The sequence below is a fragment of the Pelmatolapia mariae genome, linkage group LG3_W (assembly GCF_036321145.2).
Source record: "Pelmatolapia mariae isolate MD_Pm_ZW linkage group LG3_W, Pm_UMD_F_2, whole genome shotgun sequence".
NCBI lineage: Eukaryota > Metazoa > Chordata > Actinopteri > Cichliformes > Cichlidae > Pelmatolapia > Pelmatolapia mariae.
Genome location: NC_086229.1, coordinates 50,375,070 through 50,396,211, shown reverse-complemented (window position 1 = coordinate 50,396,211; position 21,142 = coordinate 50,375,070). Strand labels below are relative to the sequence as shown.

Genomic DNA, 21,142 nt, shown 5'->3' with positions numbered 1-21,142 from the left:
ACGCCACACTGAGCAGGGGCAAACACAGGGCTTATATACACAGGGAAGTAATCAGGGAATGGACAACAGAAGGGAGACACAGCTGGGAGAAATCAGGGCTGACGAGACAGGGGGAACAAAGCTGCACACACTAACATGAGGCACACTCCTTCAAAACAAAACAGGAAACCATAAACCACTAAACAAGGACGCAGACTGAGAGGCAGAATATAACACATAGAACTCAAACAATTCATGAAACCATAATTCCTAAAACATGAATAACAGAAACATGAAACTTTAATAATAATAATCATCATCATCATAATCACAACAAGAGATGAGAAAAACAATCCAAAACACCAAGATAACTGAAACACAAAATACCAGAGAAACAAGGAATAATCCATCATTCAAAATATAAACCAAAGCATAATAAACTCAAAATACTGGGTCCAACGGACCCAGAACCGTGACACCATTATCGGCTTTAACTGACAGTGGTCCTTTGGAATTTTTGTCTCTTCAAGCAATGAAGATTATTTGAATCTCAATGACTCTTATGTCATTCAGATTCAATGCATGTCAGAATTGCAAATGCAGATGGCACGCATTTGACTGGTGATGCCAAAATTTTTCTCATGGCTGATCAGATGAGTGATGAGTGATGTGTGGTGAGGGATTTGCAGATATATATATATATATATATATATATATATATATATATATATATATATATATGTTGTGGAGTAACAGAATACATGTACATGTTTAAAATACAAAATATGAGTAACTGTATTCCGTTAGTTACCGTTTAAATAGGTGGTAATCAGAATACAGTTACTTTGTTGAAATAAATAGAATATGTTAGGCTATCCCCTCTCTATGCCTTCTCCAGTTTTGGTGATTAAATGCAGTTGGGCGCAGGTATAGCTCAGGTGGATGAGCATGTAGTCATATATCGCATGGCTGAGAGCTGCTGGAGCGAGTCACCACTTCATAAGAAGAATGGGATGGGCGAAACTTTAGTATCTTCAATGCACTATTGCTGTGAGATTTTATTACTATTAATGAAGGCTACTTGCACCGAGCTAACAATGTTAGCTGGCGTTAGCTGAGGTTAGTTCATAGACTGCAGACTGTTAGGCCGTTTCTAAATACTCATGTACGCCAGTCTGTACTCGCGTTTTCGCTCGTCTGGACCTCGTAAGTTCACACGGGAGGACGCAGTGCGATCGTTCCACAATTGGAACGGCAGTGTTCGTGATGACATCACAGGTCCGGAGTTTAATATTTGAAATGGAAATTACACATGACATAAAAAAAATTACACATGATGTAGTAGATTTCTTTAAGAAAAAAAGATAATTTGAAAAAGTATTTTAAGCACTTTCGCAGAATTCGCTTTTATGTATCATCTGTTTCATAATGCTCCATACAGTTAAGCACAATCACTACATGGCAGAAACACAAGGTTAATCTATCTTAATTAACAGTAGACATGTATGCCTGAATAAAAACAAACAGGGGAGATGTTAGAACACTTTTATTTTTATTTTAGTAAACACTTAAAACTTACAACAGACAGCTGGGGTTTGGAAGAGAATTGAACAAGTACTTAAAATATAATCTGATCATTTTTGGAGCAGCTTTCAGGATCTCCACATATTACCATGCTGTTTTTAGACTTGATGGATAGCATTAACAACCTGCTAGCTGCAAATAATCATGTGCAGTTCCAGATGATTATTAACCCTCTGGGGTACACGGTATAATTGGCCGTTTTTGACTACTTTTGATTTTACCTCAATATTTCACCTTTAAAAACTGTTCATCTTGCCTTATCATTATTTTCAGCACAACCTCAAATATCTGAATTTGGGGTTATTTTTTTCATTTTAATACACTGTATTAACACAATTGATCTAAATTCAGACGAAAAACATAAAATCAGAGCAGAAAAAAGTTACATTTTTACTGTAAAAACCACAAGCATGTTTAACAAATCATTTTCATAACTTGAAATGCAAATAGATATTGTACATTTTTAAAAATTATGCACAAGTTTTGCAAACAACAAAGTTATATGGTACTATTTACCTAAAAATGCAGCCAAGGCCTCTGCCTCTCTTCCCCCTCTATTTCCTCATCTCATCTATCACTCTCAACTTGCTGTCCATCTGAGAACAAGGCACAAACTGCTATTGCAATAAACTATTATTTAATTATTCACACTCAACAACTCTTGCTCTTAATCTAGAATAAAATGATGACGGAAAAATATTATAGAAGCAAAACATTCCTGAAATACCTCTCCAACAACTGGTACATGTGTTAATGTTATCTGTGCTCTTTGTAATCCAGCTGCTGAGGGATCCTCACACAGCTCCTACTGTTTCCTCCTCGTGTCCTTACCAGGCATGTCTGGACAATGTTATATAATGAGTAATAATTTAAAAAATCTATACACATAAAACACACACAAGCAAGTACATACAGTGACATTTTAGACCTTCTTCAGAATACTGTATATACTGTGGGCACAAGTTTGCATCATGATGCTGATCCAGAATCCTTCCCGTATTATTAATTTCTAGCACTATACTAATAAAGTGAAAAGAATACAAAAATAAATAATAAATATAAAATAATGTATGTTTGACTATCCATTCTGTACAGACAGAAAGTTTATTCAATGTTTAAACTGTAGAGATACAATAATTTTGCTGCTGTAAAATAAGCATTTTGTCCTATTTAAAATATAAATCTAATATAATCTGATTCTTAATTTATGTCCTTGAAAATACAGTGTGTGTTTTTTAAATATCACAATTTTAATAATCCATAATTACGTGGACATGCATATTACATCGTTTTTAGTGAAATATAATCCCCCCAGAAAGGCAGGAAAAGCCCTGTAACTTACTTTAAAACTAAATATGTTCCCTGAAACGGTGGACAGAGCTACAGACCCATGACAGCCTTACCCAGTCAGCTAGCAGCTATGACCAGCACTACTTGTGCTATAGAAGGCTCGTAACCAGCGCGCTTTGCCGTCAAGGGCGATCATTGGTTAATGGTCATCATGTGACTAATGTAAGCCAGATCCTTTTATTTAGTAAAAATGTGATTAATAGTTAAATATTATTGTTGAGGGGCACAGACAGGACTCCGCACACACACACACACACACACACACACACACACACACACAAATGAAAAAAAAATAATTAAAAGAAAAAATTACCTCAAGAAAGAGGCACTTTGGGCACCCCCCCCCCCCCCCCCCCACGTGGCTGCACACACATCCCCCTGACTACATTGAAAGAAACTCACTACATGTAACAGCACATGGATCTGAAGGACCTGATGAGCAGTTTGAGGGGGGGGGGGAATGGCACAGAAGTACAGGAAACAGAGGGTATGGTCTATTTGACAAAAGATATGTATGTAATTTTCACTGCACAAAACTGTTTTTATAAAATACATGACAGCATTCCACATGCTTCTCTTTCTAAAGCTGAATAATATTGGGTCTATGGCTAAAATGAGTGCAACACTGCAAACACTGGGAATAAATTTACATTTCAGGGGTAAAACATTGCAATGAGGTGTTTAGGAAGCATCTAACAGCAAACATTAGTGCTGTATGAACTGTGCAGCTATTAACAAAAACCTTCTCTGTATATCCAGCAGGTGGAATCATGCAGGTTGACACCAGACTCTCCAGAATTGTGTGATATTTGTACAAATGTGCTGGTCAAACACATGGCCACACTCTACTAAAGTCTGTAACTCTTATGCACCTGCATTTATTCCTTCATCCAAACATAATGATACACTTTAGTTTGGAATAAGCTTATTGATTGGTTTAGATACATTCATCCTGTTTGTGAGCATGCTCATTGAGTTTATGTATTTATTGTGAGGTCTAGAAGTTCGGTTTCCTTGCAAATACCATGAGGACTGTAATTAATTGTAGATCACTTAATGGTTAAGTGCATCCTGAGAACTCAAAATACTATAAGTAGAAATGTTATAGGTTCACATGATTTGAGGGTTGTTTGTGCAGACTGTGTGCAGGAATTCAAGACTGAACCAGAACAGTAGCTCTCACAGACGGATGCTGCCTCATGCACATGAAACTAGATCACAGGTTAGGGAAAAGCAATCCAGTGTGTGCGTCCATCCCTAGGTGAAGCTGCACCCGATGGCAGAGAAGAAAAGCACCAATAAGTGTGACTAAAGTCTAAACCACATCCTTCTTCAACAGTTTTTAATCAATCACATAGTAGCACATTGAGGGAGCTAATGAGCAGTTAGAGAAAAAATAGTACAGAGGTACAGGAAACAGTTTATGACGAAACTTTCTATTTGGCAAGAGATAGTTATGTAATTCCCATTGATCACAACTGCTTTTATAGAATAAATGACAGGTTTCCACATGCTTCTCTTTCTAAAGCTGAATAAAATGATTGGGTCTATGGCTAAAATGAGTGCAACACTACAAATACTGGGAATAACTTCTCATTTCAGGGGTAAAACACTGCAATGAGGTGTTTTGGATCTAACAGCAAACATTAGTGCTGTATGAATTGTGCAGGTGTTAACAAAAACTTCTCTGTGTATCCAACAGGTGGAACCATGCATAGAACCATGTGATGTGGGGGAATTAGAGGTGGTGGTGACTCCCTAAGCTGACTTAGGACCAAGAAGTCAGTTGTTTTGTTGCTTCAGCTCAGTTCTGCTTCTTTGACCTTTTTATGAGCACCAAACTCATTTTTCTATAAATATAACTTTTTGTGTTAAATAAAAAAACAACTTTTTTTCTAATAATTCCTGTGACTCCTCCTACTTTTCAACTCTGTCCATCACAACACGTCATCCTCATTAGCATGTGAAGCATCCGTCTAAACAAGTTGAAGGAAGGTATAAAAAGGAAACAATTCATTGAGTAACTTCAGTTTTCTGATGATCTGACATCACAGACGGAGTGAAGTGTCAGACGCTGTTCTTCTGAAGTTTAACAACTTTTCTGCATCAGGATCAAAGTCAGAATGAAAATCCTCCATTTTCTCTTTTTCTGCTTCTTGTCAGGTGAGGACTGATGATTATAATATTGCTTTTTAATTTTAATTGAAGACATACTCAACTTTATAAAACACTTTATAAAATACATATACCTACATAGACTATAATGTTAATTATTATCCGTCTTATTTTTTTACATGTTATTATTTATTTATTTATTTTTTATCTGACAGATCCAGCTTGACTCGTCAAGGCAAAACATTATAAAACTATCTATACTGCAGCTGAAGGAGGAAATGCTTCACTTAGATGCCCTTTAACTTTGGCTGGAAGCACAAAGTTTTTCTGTAAGGAAAAATGTGAGCGAGCAGAAGATATCCTCATTAAAGCAGATGGAAGGAGAGCTCAGAGTGGCAGATACAGCATTAAATATGACGATGTATCTCCAGGAAGCAGATTTGTGTTTGTGACCTTCACACACATGATCAAGTCTGACTCAGGAATCTACAGGTGTGGTTTGGGAAATTCTTCTGCTCCAGCTTCATATTATGACTTTGGGGTCAGAGTTTCAAATGGTGAGTTTGTACTAAAAGCCACGAGCGTCAAAATCGTGGAGATCCTCCAACAACCTCTCATTTAGCATCATAGACCACTGTTAGATCAAGTGTTTTATTAACATGTAGGTGTGCATTTTAATTGGCATGAAACAACAGTACGAAAATAACTTTAATTGAGTTTCTAGCATCTCAGTGCAAACAATATAACAGTAGGCAATGATTTATGGACTAGCTGTGAATCTTCTGATCTTCAAGGGGCTGTAACTCTAACCTTCAAGTTGATAATATGAACATCACATTTTGCATGGCTTTATTAAATATTTTACAACAAAAAGTGGTGATTCTGAGGGAATCAGGTAAGAACTTTTCAGATTTGACTGATTTGATATGAAATGATAACTGTCTTTATTTGAACCAGGAAATATAATCATAGTATAACAGCTTACAGGTTCAGTTCAGACTAATTAATGTTCTTCTATTTCACAGATCTGGATAAAAACTCTGGTTTTATCTGCAAAGAAACTGAGGGAGAAAACATCACATTAGTATGTTCCAGTACTGTTACTGGACAAAGAAAGTTCTTGTGTAAGAGTGAGTGCAAGAATAAAGGGGAGATCCTCATTGATACAACTAATAACAAAGCTGAGAGTGGCAGATACAGCATTGAACACAACCCAGGATCTACATTTGGACTGTATGCGACCATCACACAGGTGACCAAGTCAGACACAGGACGATACATCTGTGGTTATGGAAACCCTCTGTCTCCTGATTCATTTGTCGGTGATTATCTTCTTGTCATTGATGGTAAGTATCTTTTTTAAAACAGTAAACTTTTTTTCATATTTCATCTGCCTTAAAATACTACTAATACTATACTAATAACAGAACATCACAGCTCGAAAAGCAAAGTAAAAAAATAGAACACAAATAAATTAAAATATGAAACTTCTGGTGATTTTGAGGTGAGATTGTTGTTACTACCAGAGATCAGATGATACATTGACTGAGACATTATTACACCTTTGTAACATCAAACAGAGGGTTTGGCAAAAAAAAGTCCATATTTTTATTTTTTTGTTGAAATCTGGATGACCACTCTCAGAATATTATTTTCTTGTTATGCTGGTAAATTCATTCCTCTGTTCATTCACAAATTGGCCAGTTGATCATGATCGACCCTGGGCTGGACCAATTACAGCCGAGGAGGTCAGAAGCACCCTCCCTCTTGCTTGGGCAACGACTCTGAAAGCAACTTATCACAGTCAAACAGAGGAAAATGGTATTGAGGTGAAAAGGAACGCGATTTGTGATTGATACTTAAGCTAGAATGAAAAAAGGACACAAAGCTGGAGTTATTCTGTGTCTTTATGCTGCGCAGCTGTTTTCTGCTCTCATTCTCTCCCCCTCCCTCTCCTGTTGCTACTTCAATCATGAAACTGATCAATGATTAGCTGATTGGCTTTTCTCTCTTGTTTGTTTATCGCCCACTTTGCGTGAGAAAGAGGAAACCAGTGGATGTCGTGCTAAACAACAGCAGCACGTTTAAGCTTGATCAGCTGCTGTTAGAATTTTTTTAATATCACTTTCTAGTATCAGCTGATGTTTGCTGGAGCCACAGCTGTCAAAGCTGCTGGTCATGATATCGGTTTGGATATGTGGTGAGAGGGAAACATGAAGATGTAACCAAGAGATGTCCGAGATGATCGAGTTTTGCCATGGGGCCAGGTAGTGCATTAACAGGGAAAGGGGGGCACAAAGAAATACTTTTCTTTCTTATTCTCATGTAAAATGTCTAGCTTTTAACATTTTAAGACCTATTGGAGTGGGAATGCTCCGTTTTGCTTAACTATTTCTAAATCCCGATAGAACTGCAACCACATAAGGTAGCACAAGAATTTTTTATTTTAATTTTTTGCATAGGAAACCGGAGGAGTTGTACTTCTTATGCATTCAGCTTGTCCTAGGTCACAGTTTCCTTCCACATGAGGTTTTGCAAAACTTGCGCAAAAAGTACTTGCAGCAACAAAAACATAATGTTCCACAAAAAAAATATCTGATCTGATCAGCTGTTCATAACACTTACTACATTGGAATAGACGTCAGCACGAACTATCACGTCTGCCATTATCTACCAAAACCGGAAGTGACGTCATATTTCATGGGAAACTTAGTTTTTTTCCTTCAGGGCATTTATAAAGATATGCTGGGGTTTTTAAAAGTCATGTTTGACTTCATGCTTTTCTGTATAGTTTCTGGGATGCTTAGAACTCAAATTGCACTGCTGGAAATAGTTTATTTTGATGCACATGCTGTTTTTTTGCAAATTTGCATTATAATATTTATTTTCGTTTTTCCTGCAGTATATAAAAATTGGTGTATCTCAAGAATAAAACTATGAAGTAGGACTGGGCGATATGGCCTAAAATCCATATCGCGATATAATTTGAAGCACGTGCGGTAACGATATATATCGAGCATTGTATATAAGCACACTTAAAATCCTTTAATTTTCTCAAAAATCGAGTGTGCCTTATGTATGAATTCTGGTTGTGCTTACTGACCTCGAACCAATTTTGGCGTGCAGAAATCTTTCAAAAAATGTTTTGATGAATTGTCACAGCATTACGGCTGGCGTAGTGAGGAGCTTTGCAGAGTAATCTGGGTCCAAAACTCCATCCGCCTCAGGTCCCAAAGTCAAACGGACACTGAGAGTTAAAAACGATCTAAATTCTTTCATCCTTAGTAAAATCATCAGCGTTGCTGCTTTAGCAGGTGTAACAATTAAGTTTAATATCCATGAAAACAGAATTTATTAAATTTAACGGAGTTAGAAGTTAAGAGGAAGTTAGCCCGCTAGTTTCCACCTAAACATGACATACCATGTTCTGACTGAGAGATTTCTGAAACTAAGTAAAACGTACAGCTCTGCTATCACTTCCAACATAAATGAAGACAGAAAACTAAACAGCAGTGGCGTTTGCAGGGTTACTGAAGTTGGACTACCTGGTATATAATGTTGTGCTACGTGATTGCTAGCGACACAGCTATGTTAGCATAACATTAGCACAGTGAAGCTGGAGGATGAACGCCAACTTTTTTTTCCACTCCATAAAAGTTAACGTGAGGGATTCTGGTGGTTAGGGGCAAATGCAATCGCATAGCAGTTTTTGGCTTTCCCCATATTTCAAAAGTGCTTCATCTCTTTGCTATGACTGTCGACTGGCATAATTTGCAGATGATAATGGTTGTAGCCGCTGCGATGACCAAAACAGGCGCAGCTTGATGACATCATCAACATGCGCTATCGCAATAGAGCGGTATAGTCAAAATCTCTATCGTTGGCCAAATTTATATCGTTTCTATCGTATATCGTTTATATCGCCCACCCCTACTGTGAAGACACTCAAAATAAATTTCTCGTGGTTGGAAACTATTTTGTGCAACATTTTTGAATTTACAGTTCTGAGGGATATACATCTGAAATTTCTCTAACAAGAAATATGTGTTTAAAAAATAAACAAACAAACAAACAAACAAAAAACGATTTTATTATTTATTTTTTTTTGTAGTTTATTGCACTTTTTTGCAATTTATGTAGTGGACTTAATTAATACATATTATTAACATTTGGAATAAACCGGTTGTATTGATGTATAACAAATTGAGATTCTCCCAAAAATGGCACTACAGCATGTAAAAATATAAAGATAAGCTCTGGCGGTGTCACGGTTCTGGGTCCTTGTGACCCAGCATTTTGAGTTATTGTGTTTTTATATTATGTTTTATGATCCCTCAGTTTATTTAAGCCCTGTATTTTTCTTTGTTAGTGTTGTGCCCTCCCTCATAGCTGTGTGTTATTTTCCTGTGTCTTCCATGAGTTTGTTATTATTAGTTCCCCAGTTTAGTTTTGTTCTTTGTTTCACTTCCATGGTTGCAATATAGCAGTGTTTTTGAGTTCACGTTTGTCTCGGTGAGTTTTGCGTTTGGGTCCTTTTCCTGCCTACACAGAACCGTTTTGTGACAGGCGGACTTGGTTCTATGGTTGGTCTTGAAGGGCTAATAATTAATTATCTGAATCTTATAACCAAAGTGGTCATCTGATGTATAATGTATAGAAATCATACATATATACCAACAAGACAGTGTACATCACTGTCACAACAGAGTTTGCTTTCATTCAAAGGCTTTATCGTTTTTCCTGTAATACTTGGTGGGCCGTTCTCTAGTCAAAATGCCCGGGCTGAGTTTTTGTCCCAGTCCAGTCCTGCTCAAGGTTAAAGTCACTGAAATTCAAGTGTCTGAGATTTTTGGTAGATATAACTATGTTATCAATTTGAAGCTCCTTCATTCTCAAATTATCACATTCACAAATCACATGTCAACACAGCCCGCCTGCCTGTTGGTGTGTAGTCAAAATGCCCGGGCTGATTTTTTTTTTTTGTCCCTGTCCAGCCCTGTTGTCATGTGTAGTAGGTTTCACAATCATATTTTCTTTTAATCAGTGCACATGTTATACACAAAAAAATTAAAATCTAAGTGTGTGCTGTAAATGCATTGTTATTCATTATCATGGCAGACATTAAATTGAGGGGACATTGTGAGGACATGTTTCTGCTCATGCAGGTGAAAACCTGTGAAGTTTGCTTTATATGACATTTCCCAGTTTAAGATTTTGCTGCATTTTGTGTTTGATAAATGTTTGTAATTGCCTGTGTGAGAACATTATTTTTTATTTTACTGCATTTGTCTGTATCACTATTGATTTTAATTTTTGTGTGTGTGTTTATTGTACTTCAAACACACCTGCTTCCACACCTGAACACCAGAGAAAATGACACAAACATGGAGGTGAGTTTGTGTCACTTGTTTTCTGTCTGTCGTTGCGGGTTTCAGTGAGTGTTTTGATTCATGCTGTCAGTGTGACTTGAGACAACACGAACAATTGTTGTATCATACACCGACATGTTATATAATTATGTAGGTATAACAGCATACTGCATATTTTACTGTCCTTTTTTAGGTTATTCCAGAACATCAACATTTCAGGGTGTCGTATCTAAAAGTGTGAAAGCACCTTTAGTCCTGTTTCCTGACTGTATGCTGCTCTGAAGCAAATTTGTTGAACTTCTTATAATATTGTAACGTTTAGCAGTTTGACCCCAATTGTTTTTATTCCTCAGGCCATCAGAGAAGACACCGGAACTCAGTAGTTACTTCACAATCCTTTATTCACCTTCAACCATTTATTCACCTTCTAGAAGAGGAGATGTGCATGGCCCGGCTGTCTGCAAAATCTCAACCCTTTGTCTGTTACACACAGTTTCATAGAAGTGACCCTCATTGTAAACCCTATATGGTGTGTCCTAAACTTAAGACACTGTGTTTGTGTATGTATGTACGAACACGTGAGTGCGTGTGCGTGTGTGTGTGTGTGTGTGTGTGTGTGTGTGACTTCCTGCTTTTCATAAAAAGGTTAGAGCAAACTAAAACCCCCAGTCTACTTCCATTTGGCAGTTTCCACTGGGATATTGGCCTACGGTTGTCTTACTTTCACAGCCCAGCGTGGGGGAGGGTCTCCTGCAAACCTACTTCTACGTTGTGACAGTTATGAGCTTTTATTACATTCGGGGACGAGGGTAACAGACTTCTTCTCTCTTTCCTATCTGTTCCATACAGTCCTAGCATCCCGCAACTGTAGCTTCCTGTCTCCTTTTATGACAGGCAGACCCCCAGTGTCAATAGATTCCTCTCCCTCTACACAATTACACACACTCTCAGGCTATAGCTAAACCAAACTAAAACACACACACATTCACAAATCCTTTCCTATTCCTCTGATCTACAGCTGGACCCTATCATCTATGCAAATTTAAGCACATTCTATTCCAATCATTGTTTTCATGTACTCATAATATTTAGAATGGTTTTTTTTTTGTTTTGTTTCTCTGAAAAAAAACATTTGTGTTTCTTATTTTTTATTCCCAGTTTTCGAAACTGATGTTGCATGAGGTGGTTTAAACTCTGTTGTGCATCTCAGGTTTTGTGTTGTTATTTTTATTTTTTGTTATCTCCCAGTATCCAACCTCCACACATAAAGAGCCCAAAAGCAGCAGGACCAAACCTACTCTGCATTATTAAAGTACCAAAACCTAAAATTTGTAACTTTACCTGTTCTAAATTTAGCCAATTTACTCGCTTTTCTCCTTTTCCACCAATCATTTCTTTGATATTTTTGAGCATATTTCTTTAATCTTATGATCACCTCACATATAATTTGCTTCACTGTGCTCCTGTATTGTTTGCATATATGTGTATATTATGAACCTTAACATAAGGTTTATATTATAACTATGTGAATCAGGTCACATTACAAAGCAAAAACAATTTAACAAGTACAACATGATTTATACTTTAAAAACAGCAGTAATATGGATGGACCTGCTTTTAAATGCTATTAAATTCTTTCAAAGATGTTTTTAACAAAGGTGACATAAAAATAAAGAACACATAAATTCAAAGAAGCAGTAAGTAGAAATAGTCAAATATAAGACAGAGCAAATACATTTAAAAACAGTTCAATGCAAGTTATTAAAGAAATGGAATGATGATTATTTCTTCACTCCTTTCAAGTTGTAACTTTTCATGAAACTAGATGTTTTTTATTAACATAACATGCTGAAATATTATTTCTTAAATTTGTACACTTTTTTCCTAAATCATCCTGCTCTTCCTGAGTTTAAATGAAGAGAAATCCTCCCTTGGTTTCGTACTGCTCTAATATGCACTATTGATGGATGAACTGCACATTCTACATGTATATATGTCATGGATTTAGAAATATAAACTTTTTCTCATGACCTGCTGTTGTTGTTAAACTATAAAAGTATTAAAAGTCAGTAAAGTTCATTATGTAAATATTTCATTACTAGTAAACAAATCAGGACTTTGTTTTCTTGTTTTCTCTAAAATGTGAGTTGATTCTTGTTTTATTGAACTCTACTTGCTACCACTTCAGTTTAGTACTGAAATATGTCACCAAATGACCCAAAGCACCCAGCAGGAACACTGAAAACTCCTCAGACAAAATTCCTTCAGATTAGACTAAAGATTAGCTCAAGAACAGTGTTTAGGGTTTCCATAGAAACAGTTGCATCCAAGCCTCACGTCACCAAGCGCGATGTCAAGCATTGCATGCAGAGTTGTGAAGCACCTGCTCAACCTCTTAGTTCCAATGAGAAAAGCTCTTATTGCTGCTTAATCCTGCTCCCCTTCCTGTTCCAACATCAGTGGTCATTTGCAATTTTCAACCTGCAGAAATGCTAATTATGATGCTGTCAACACTAACACAGGAACATCAGATCGTGCATATAAAAGAAAAATAACATAGCATGGGAGGGGGTGGAGGGATAATTTGATTTAGATGATAGGATTGGATATTTGGTGATGTTTGTGTAAGTTTCCTCAAGATTGCCCACCTGTTAAGGAGCAAATACAGACATACACACATGCATACTGTTGTAGAATTTTTAATTAACAAAGTCTGCAGACATGGTTAGCTATACTCAATACCTTTACTACCATGCCCATGGGAGAGTAAACAGACGCTTAACACACTCATGTGAGCTCTGACCTCTCAAGGCACAGCAGGGCTCCTTTTATCTCAAAACAACAGCTATTTCCTGCTCTTCTGTTTTTACCCCAGCGTGTTCAAAGTTAGTTCCTTATTTTATTGGTCAAGTGCAGGTCTTCACCTTTTGGCCCACAGGCCTGAGGAGTGACCTTTCTATCACCCTCATCTTAGTGCTGCATCATCGTGCACATCTGACACGCATGGTGCAGTTCCTTATTTCAGCTGCATTTGAAAGCTTTTTTTTTATCAAAGCCGAAGGTGTCATAACATAAAAAAAAAACAGTTGTTTTCTTCAGCCGGTGAGGTCAAAATAAGTTCAGCTAGTTCAAGACTGTTCACTGGAATTTTCCACTGAGTATGCAGATAAAAACTTTAACACTTTAACGTGAGAATAATACAAATTTTCCATAACAATACACTACAATCATTAGAGTCACATATTCTAATCTAAAATTTAAAATATATTTGTTTTAAGATTTTCCTCTCCATTTTCTCACTATCTGCAGTGGTCGCATTACTGTGTGCATGTACATTTACCTTTACATTTACCATGTACATAAAAAGTGTGACCTCTTTAATCACTGAGAGCTAAAACAACAGGTAGCATCAAAGACGTTGGTGTGTTCTGTCAAATAACAGGGCTACACAACCCAACACGTCTTTCAGGCTGAAAACAAGAAGAGAAGCTTTGTGTCACTCTTCTGGACTAGAATAGAATAGAATAGAATAGAATAGAATAGAATAGAATAGAATGCCTTTATTGTCACTATACAGACTAATTTCTGTATTTATGTGTTCTTTAAAAAACTGATTCAAAAGTTTGTCTTATCTTTTCATTAAAGAAGTGTTGAAGATCTAATTTTCTTATAAACAGGAAGTCATTTACAATACGAAGCAGCAGGATGAATCACATCAAAATTGTCGACTTGTTCGCAGCACTCAGGTGCAGACAGTTTAGATTTATTTGCACAGAATTTGGAGTGATTTTAATTGTTTTAGTTATGTTTTCCAGAAACATTATTTACAGCTTTATTTATTTAAGCAACATCCATTACAATTTATATTTATTATATTATATTATTTATTGTTTTTATTCATATTTTCAAATCTGAAACAAAAAAAACAAGTCCATCAAAAACTCAGGAAACAGTTTCAAAACAGAGTTCAAAAGGTTCATGGAGGTCGACCAAGCAGATGGTGGTGACAGAGGCGACCCCGTGCAGGGGGCCACCCTCGACGGCGATGACGTCCAGCTAGAGGCCTGGAAGATGGCAGGCAGCGGCGAGGTGGTTCAGGCTGAGCTGGATTGGGCAGCGGTGCAGCGGCTGGACCAGGCGAGGATGCTGCGGAGCCAGACTGCAGCGTGGCAGCTGTGGATGGTGACGCTGCAGGTGACGGTGTGAAAGCCACCATTTTTCAGAACATAAAGTTCCAGGTTGCATTTATTTTCTTATATTCCACTTTCACTTTTAGTTTTCCCATAGGAATATTTCTTTCACTGGTTTATTTCTTTAAGTTTTACTTAGATGTGTTAGACTTTCAGATTGGGGAATTTGTCTCTGTAGTTTTCATATGAAATAAGTAAGAGGACAGACCCAGTGTCAAACTCCATTTGTAACTCAACCTCTTGTATTTGTGGTGCGAGCCATATTGCTTCCTTATCTTTCTCTTGTATTGAATATATATCTAAGCATGCCAATTCCTCCTGAGAATAATCTGAGTCTTTCTTCTTTACTTCATGCTACTTCACCTGCTCCATCCAAGCCACAGGCCTTCACACTGTCTGGTCCAAGCCATCACCACCATCAACATCCCCCAAAGCTACACAGTCTAATTCATTGCCCCCCACAGTTTTTAGTTGCACTTTTGGACAGATTTATGAACTTTTTAAAATGTATTCATGATTTTTAAAAATTAGTCATGGTCCCTGTGCCTCGCAAATGGACCCCGTGTTACACAACATGTTTTGTTTTCTGCTCTCCCTCTCTCTCTCACCTCTGCCGGGGCGGTGCTCATTACAGGCTCCCGCCCCTGGCCCACGCACCTGTGTTCAATCTCCATACCTGACACTGATCTCCACTCACCCTGAAGCCATACTTAAGACAGCAGCGCTTTGCTACTCATCGCTGGATTGTTGAGCAAAAGATTTCTGAAACATGTCATGAAAGAATTAACAAAAAATTAATATAGACAAACACTGTTCCCCGGTGCAGAACACGGTCAGTGTTTAAAGTAGTGTAAACTGGTTTCTTTGACATCAATGTGTTGATGCAGGTAAATAAACACACAGGTGACAGTTTCTGTTTATTGTGGTTTGGAGACAATCCAGTGAAAATTTATAAATGTATTTAGTCATGGATCAGATTCAGAGTAGCCCATTATAAAACTCACGAGTCTGTTGAACACATGAACCAGCTGGTTTTGTATTCAACCAGTAAGAATGACGACTAGGATCGGGACCCCCTTCTCAGTCATTGGAAAACAGAGTAGGACCTGAAAAAAGCAAGAAGAACAGACTCAATAACAAACTTGTATCCACATTGTGAAAACACTTCTGGATAAAACATTAACAATAATGATTTGGTTAAAATCCCAGTTTCAGCGAATGGATTCTGCTTGCCCTGAAAAACCTATCTCAAGTGGTGTAAAATCCCTCAGTTTGTCAAAGAGTTGGAGATCCCTGAGGCCTAAAGCATCTGATGCTGTCTAAATATGGGACTTAATATCTAATCCAAGAATAGCTCATAAAGTCCAGAGTTCAGTAATATAGACATGTAATTTTGCTAATTGGTAATTTTGCTTAAAATCTGGTATTAGAATTAACAAATAAATAAATATGCAATAAAGGCATAGAATCAGGCAGAGAGCCAATCCAGACCTCTTGTACAGGGATACTTGGGATCTATCAAATCTGAACACAGCAGTGAAATTAGACTGTGGTATAAAAATGGACTTAAACTTGTCTAAATTGTAAGAAATTGATTTAAAACTACCTGAAAATGAATTTAGAGCACAAATAATCTACTAACAAGACTGATATAAAGTGCTGTTAACTGGTCTGTGGGTGTTAGTCCTGGTCTGACCTCGGGCTTTCCACCTGTAGAAAATATATCCAACTAGAAGTAAGATGAGACCCAGGGTCAGTATAGAGGCTCCGATGGCAGACAGTGGCGTTGACTCAGATGTTGATTTGTCCGAGGATGGCTCTGAGTCAGACAGGTGACAGACAGAGGCAAATAGTCAAACAGACAGGTGAGCAGTCAGATACACATTTCTGTGTACAGACAGACAGGTATTTACCCCAGTCAGTGATCAGAGGTTCACTCAGGCTGGCGTGCTCCACCACACAGGAGATCTTCTCCCCAGACCTTCAACACAAACATCACTTATTCACACACCACTCACAGAACTGGATATGAGGATGGACCTGGACCTGAATCCGGCTTTGATGTGGATTCACCTGGGTTTGTACTCCAGGTAGGAGTGGGTCTGGTAGTACCAATCACCATTTGGCATCACTTCAGTGGAAGTGACATCAGAGTAGACTTCCTGTCCATCTCTGAGCCAGCTCACTTTGATCTTATTGGGAAAGAAGTCGTAGATGCTGCAGACCAACATGGCAGGATGTTGACTAGAAAGCGGAGTCTTGGACTTAATTCTGACCCTGGGCTGAACTAAAAACAACACAGACATTATATTTCCATTGTGGCAATAATATGTGTGGCGGTATTTTTCAGGTGCTTTATTAACAGTAAGATTTACAGTGGCAGAAATACACAATTAATTCAGTTTCACAATTATCTGATACCAAATCAGAAACAGCATAAATACAGAAGCAGATAGACACCTCTACACTTCATCTGTAGAAACATTGTGTTATTTGTAATTAGTTGCATTAGCATTGCAAATTTCAAAGTATCTAAAGAGATTTTTTAAAATTCAGTTTTATTTTATTTAGCTCCAAATCACAACAAAAACCTCAAGGGAATTGCACCCTCGTTGAAAAGAAGTCTCTGCAGTGGATAGTGAGGACAGCAGAGAGGATCATTGGAAGCCCTCTCACATCCATCTCCCAACTCTATGACAGACACATTATTCGACGTGCGAACAGTGTAGTGAAGGATACTTTCCACCCCTCATGTGCACTGTTCTCCCTCCTTCCATCTGGCAGACGGTTTTACAGCATTAAAACCGTAACTACCAGGCACTGCAAGAGCTTCTTCCCCCAAGCAGTCAGAGCCTCAACTCACTACCACCAAAGGACTGATATAAACATACACCTCTACAAACACTTTACAATAACCATAAAAAGATTCAAAAACAACAACAAAAAAAAAACTACCACAAATCTACTACAAACAACATGCTTATTTGCACAATCACATAGTTCTGAACACACATCTAAATTATATTATATTTGCACATTTTGTATTTTGCATGTCTTTGTCATGTCTCGTCAATAATATCCTGACTTGAAACTGCTATTCAATACCTAATGCACATTTCACTTTGTATTGTCTCTGTCCTGTCTTTGTTTATCTTTGTTTATCCTGCAGTTAATATTGCACAGTTACCATTATAATATTGTATAGAATTGTATAGTTAGTAATTAATAACTTTTTTCCCCTTAATTTTTACCAAACTTAGCATATTTTTTATTTGTAATTCCTAGTTTTATATCTCTTGGAGATATATCCTTTAAATATTTATAAATGCACAATGGGGGGCTTAGGGTGAAACAGCATTTCGATACACTGTATACTGTGTATACTACAGTATTGACCCAAAAGCTCTTGAATCTTGAAGGTGCTTTATATGTTAAGGTAAAAACTCGACATTAATACAAAAAAACCAAACAAACAAACAAAAAAATGGCAATAATCATATGACCCCTACAATGAAGCATTTTGGCGACACACAGAAGGAAAAAGTCCCTTTTATAATTCAGGGTCACCTGATCCAGCTCTAACTATATGCTTTACCAAAAATTTGATGTGATGAGCAGAATTTTGAATTCAATTCTGGTTCTGGATTTAACAGGGAGCCAGTGAAGGGAAGCCAATACAGGAAAAAGTATGCTTTCTCCTTCTAGTCCCTGTCAGTACTCTTGCTGCAGCATTTTGAATCAACTTAAGGGTTTTAAGGCAGTTTTTAGGACATCCTGAGAAATACACCCTAGAAGTAATAAATGCATGAACAAGTTTTTCAGTGATATAAACAGGATATTTCTAATTTTAGAGATGTTGTGGACGTGGAGGAAGCTCCATTTTTTAATATGTACATTGGAAGAATTATCTTGCAAAAATGACACTTTTTGAAAGCAAGATATTTTTCTCAAATTCCATCTACTCTCTTCCACTCATCCTTGTCAGTCTGGCTGCAGGGCTAACACAAAGACAGACAGCCATTCGCATTCACCCTGTGGGCAATTTAGGGTTACCAGTTACCCTAAACCCACTAACTGCATGTCTTTGGACTGTCGGAAGAAGCTGGAGTGCCCGGAGTCAAAGCACGCAAACACAGGGAGACAGAAGGAAATATAGTGAGACCCAGAAAGGCCCTGGCCAGGTGGTGGAATCGAACTCAGGACTTTCTTGCTCTGAGTAACCACCATGCCACCTTGCTGCCCTCGCTTTCAAATTACTTTCAACTTTATGAATTAACATTAACAAGTCAGTATGAGTCGCTGTGGCATTAAAAAGTGGAAACAGCGGATGTTTTGCCACCAGGATGCGACGCCAACTGTATTAGACAAGTATTTGTTAAATCTTTTTAAAACTATTATTCTATATCTTTTTAAACCTTTTTTATTTTGGACTTTTATTTAAAGCACTAATTTATAACTTAAATAACAAAATAAAATACACTTTTTTAATTGTTAACCCTTTTTCTTGAATTTTAAAGAAACAGAACTCCAGTAGACTCTAAATGAATTTAAACCTTTACGAGTTAAAGCATTATTAAACTGAGTGATACAGAGTGTTGATCAATGTGAAGCTGAACATGATCATCTGATGATGTCATACAAACTACACACTCACCTGATTTAGCTAGAATAGCCCGATCATGAATATCAATGTTCTTAAAGCAGTATGTCGCTATCTTACTTCTCGTTGAATTCAGCCGTGCAGTATCATTGTTCCAGTGTTTTGCCAGGTTCTCTCCAAACTCAGTGACTCCAACATAGTGCCCCACACTGCTGCTGAACCTGATGTACTCTATCTTGTTGTAGTAGTGAGAGTAGGTGTACTCCATGTGCTTCAGCTCAGTGGAGTTAAATTTACAGCGATCCACCATATACTCTAAAAATCCATCTGAAACACAAAACAGAACCACAGTGAAGTGCAGACTGTGGAGTATTGACCATACCTGCTGTTTAATAGATGGTAAACTGTAAACAGTATGCTGCATTGATCAGTTGATCATTGACCAGTGTATTAATCTGTATGAGTATATTAATCAGTGATCAGTGTATTGATGATACCTGCAGTGTGGATGCTGATTAAGAGGAGGGTGAAGCAGAGAAAAGATGAAGCCATGGTCCTGAGTGCTCTTAACAAACTGACTCAGTCTGACTGAGAGCTGCTTTAAAAACCAGATGACACAGTCACGTGACCACAGCATCACCTGTTAACAGGAAGAACTCACTCAGATAGGCTTCAGCTATAGCCAATCACCCCACTTCACAGATAAACCAAATTATGAAGCTATAGCAGCAACCATAATCAATTGTCTTCCAGGGGCCAGAGCAGGCGACATTGGGGAAAATTTAAAATTGCTGGCTAAGGGTGAACATAAATTCAATAAAATTATAATTCAAGTCGGCAGTAATGACACCCGGTTACGTCAATCACTAGGGTCGTCACTAAAATCAATATTGAATTGATGTGTAATTTTGCCAAAACTATGTCAGACTCTGTAGTTTTCTCCGGTCCCCTCCCCAGAACAGGAGTGACATGTTTAGCTGCATGTTCTCCTTAACTTTCTGGCTGTCTGAGTGATGTCCAAAAAATCATGTGGGCTTTATAGATAATTGCAAAATTTCTGGAAGAAACTTGGTCTTGTTAGGAGAGACGGCATCCATCCTGTTGGGTCTGCGCTTCAGCAGGTCCGCCAGTTCAGACTTATTCCCATAAAGAAAGCAAGACGGTTGGATGGAGCAGCTCTCATTTCTAGAAATCTGGCCAAATTTATTAAACCCCCTAAATGTGACTATTAAGAGTTGGGACCAGGAAGCATAGTTGCAGTCTTACATGCCTTTCTGCAGCTTCTCTCCTCCCGTTACCCCCCAAAGCCCCATCTCCATTGAGACTGTGTCAGTTCCCAAACAGACACCATGGGCCAACTATTCCTGTAGCGTTAACTAGTAATGAATTCTTGAACTTCTTCATGAAAATTTAACCATTACAGAAAGAATTACTCATAATCATGTCACAGATGTAACATTATCTAAAGCTACTTTCAGTTACTTTGGTATTCACTAAGAGTCTTTTTCTCCAATTGATCTGCATTGATGAGTTGATACACAGAACACAGTTATCAATAATCAATATCAATAATCAATCACACTGATCAATAAATGTGAGTCACAACTGGATCCTGGATCTGATGTAAATATTTGAGTAAAGATAAGGCTGAAATGACTCTGAAACTGAACTAAATGGATTAAAAGTGATATTTTAAAAGTAGCTGCAGACACTCTAATTCAGGGGTGGGCAATCTCACTCCACGAGGGCCGGTGTCCCTGCAGGTTTTAGATGTGTCCTTGAACCAACACAGCTGATTTAAATGGCTAAATTTGCTCCTCAACATGTCCTGAAGTTCTCCAGAGGCCTGGTAATGAACTAATCATGTGATTCAGGTGTGTAGACCCAAGGTGAGATCTAAAACCTGCAGGGACACCGGCCCTCGTGGACTGAGATTGCCCACCTCTGCTGTAATT

The 21,142-nt window shown here is 37.7% G+C and overlaps 1 protein-coding gene and 1 long non-coding RNA gene across 2 annotated transcripts; one reads left to right on the top strand and one right to left on the bottom strand.

Annotated features, from left to right (window-relative positions):
• The first annotated feature begins 6,275 nt into the window (after window positions 1–6,275).
• On the top strand, window positions 6,276–10,907 carry LOC134624588 (uncharacterized). The gene is made up of 3 exons (XR_010093591.1): window positions 6,276–6,374; window positions 10,397–10,418; window positions 10,751–10,907. It is a non-coding gene; the product is annotated as an uncharacterized LOC134624588 (long non-coding RNA).
• Window positions 10,908–16,224: 5,317 nt separating this feature from the next.
• LOC134623406 (H-2 class II histocompatibility antigen, E-S beta chain-like) lies at window positions 16,225–19,739 on the bottom strand. The gene is made up of 5 exons (XM_063468564.1): window positions 19,685–19,739; window positions 19,242–19,514; window positions 16,661–16,874; window positions 16,501–16,568; window positions 16,225–16,406 (listed from the first exon to the last, which is right to left on the bottom strand). The coding sequence occupies exons 1-5, from the start codon at window positions 19,737–19,739 to the stop codon at window positions 16,225–16,227; spliced, it is 792 nt and encodes a 263-aa protein (XP_063324634.1).
• Window positions 19,740–21,142: the final 1,403 nt, after the last annotated feature.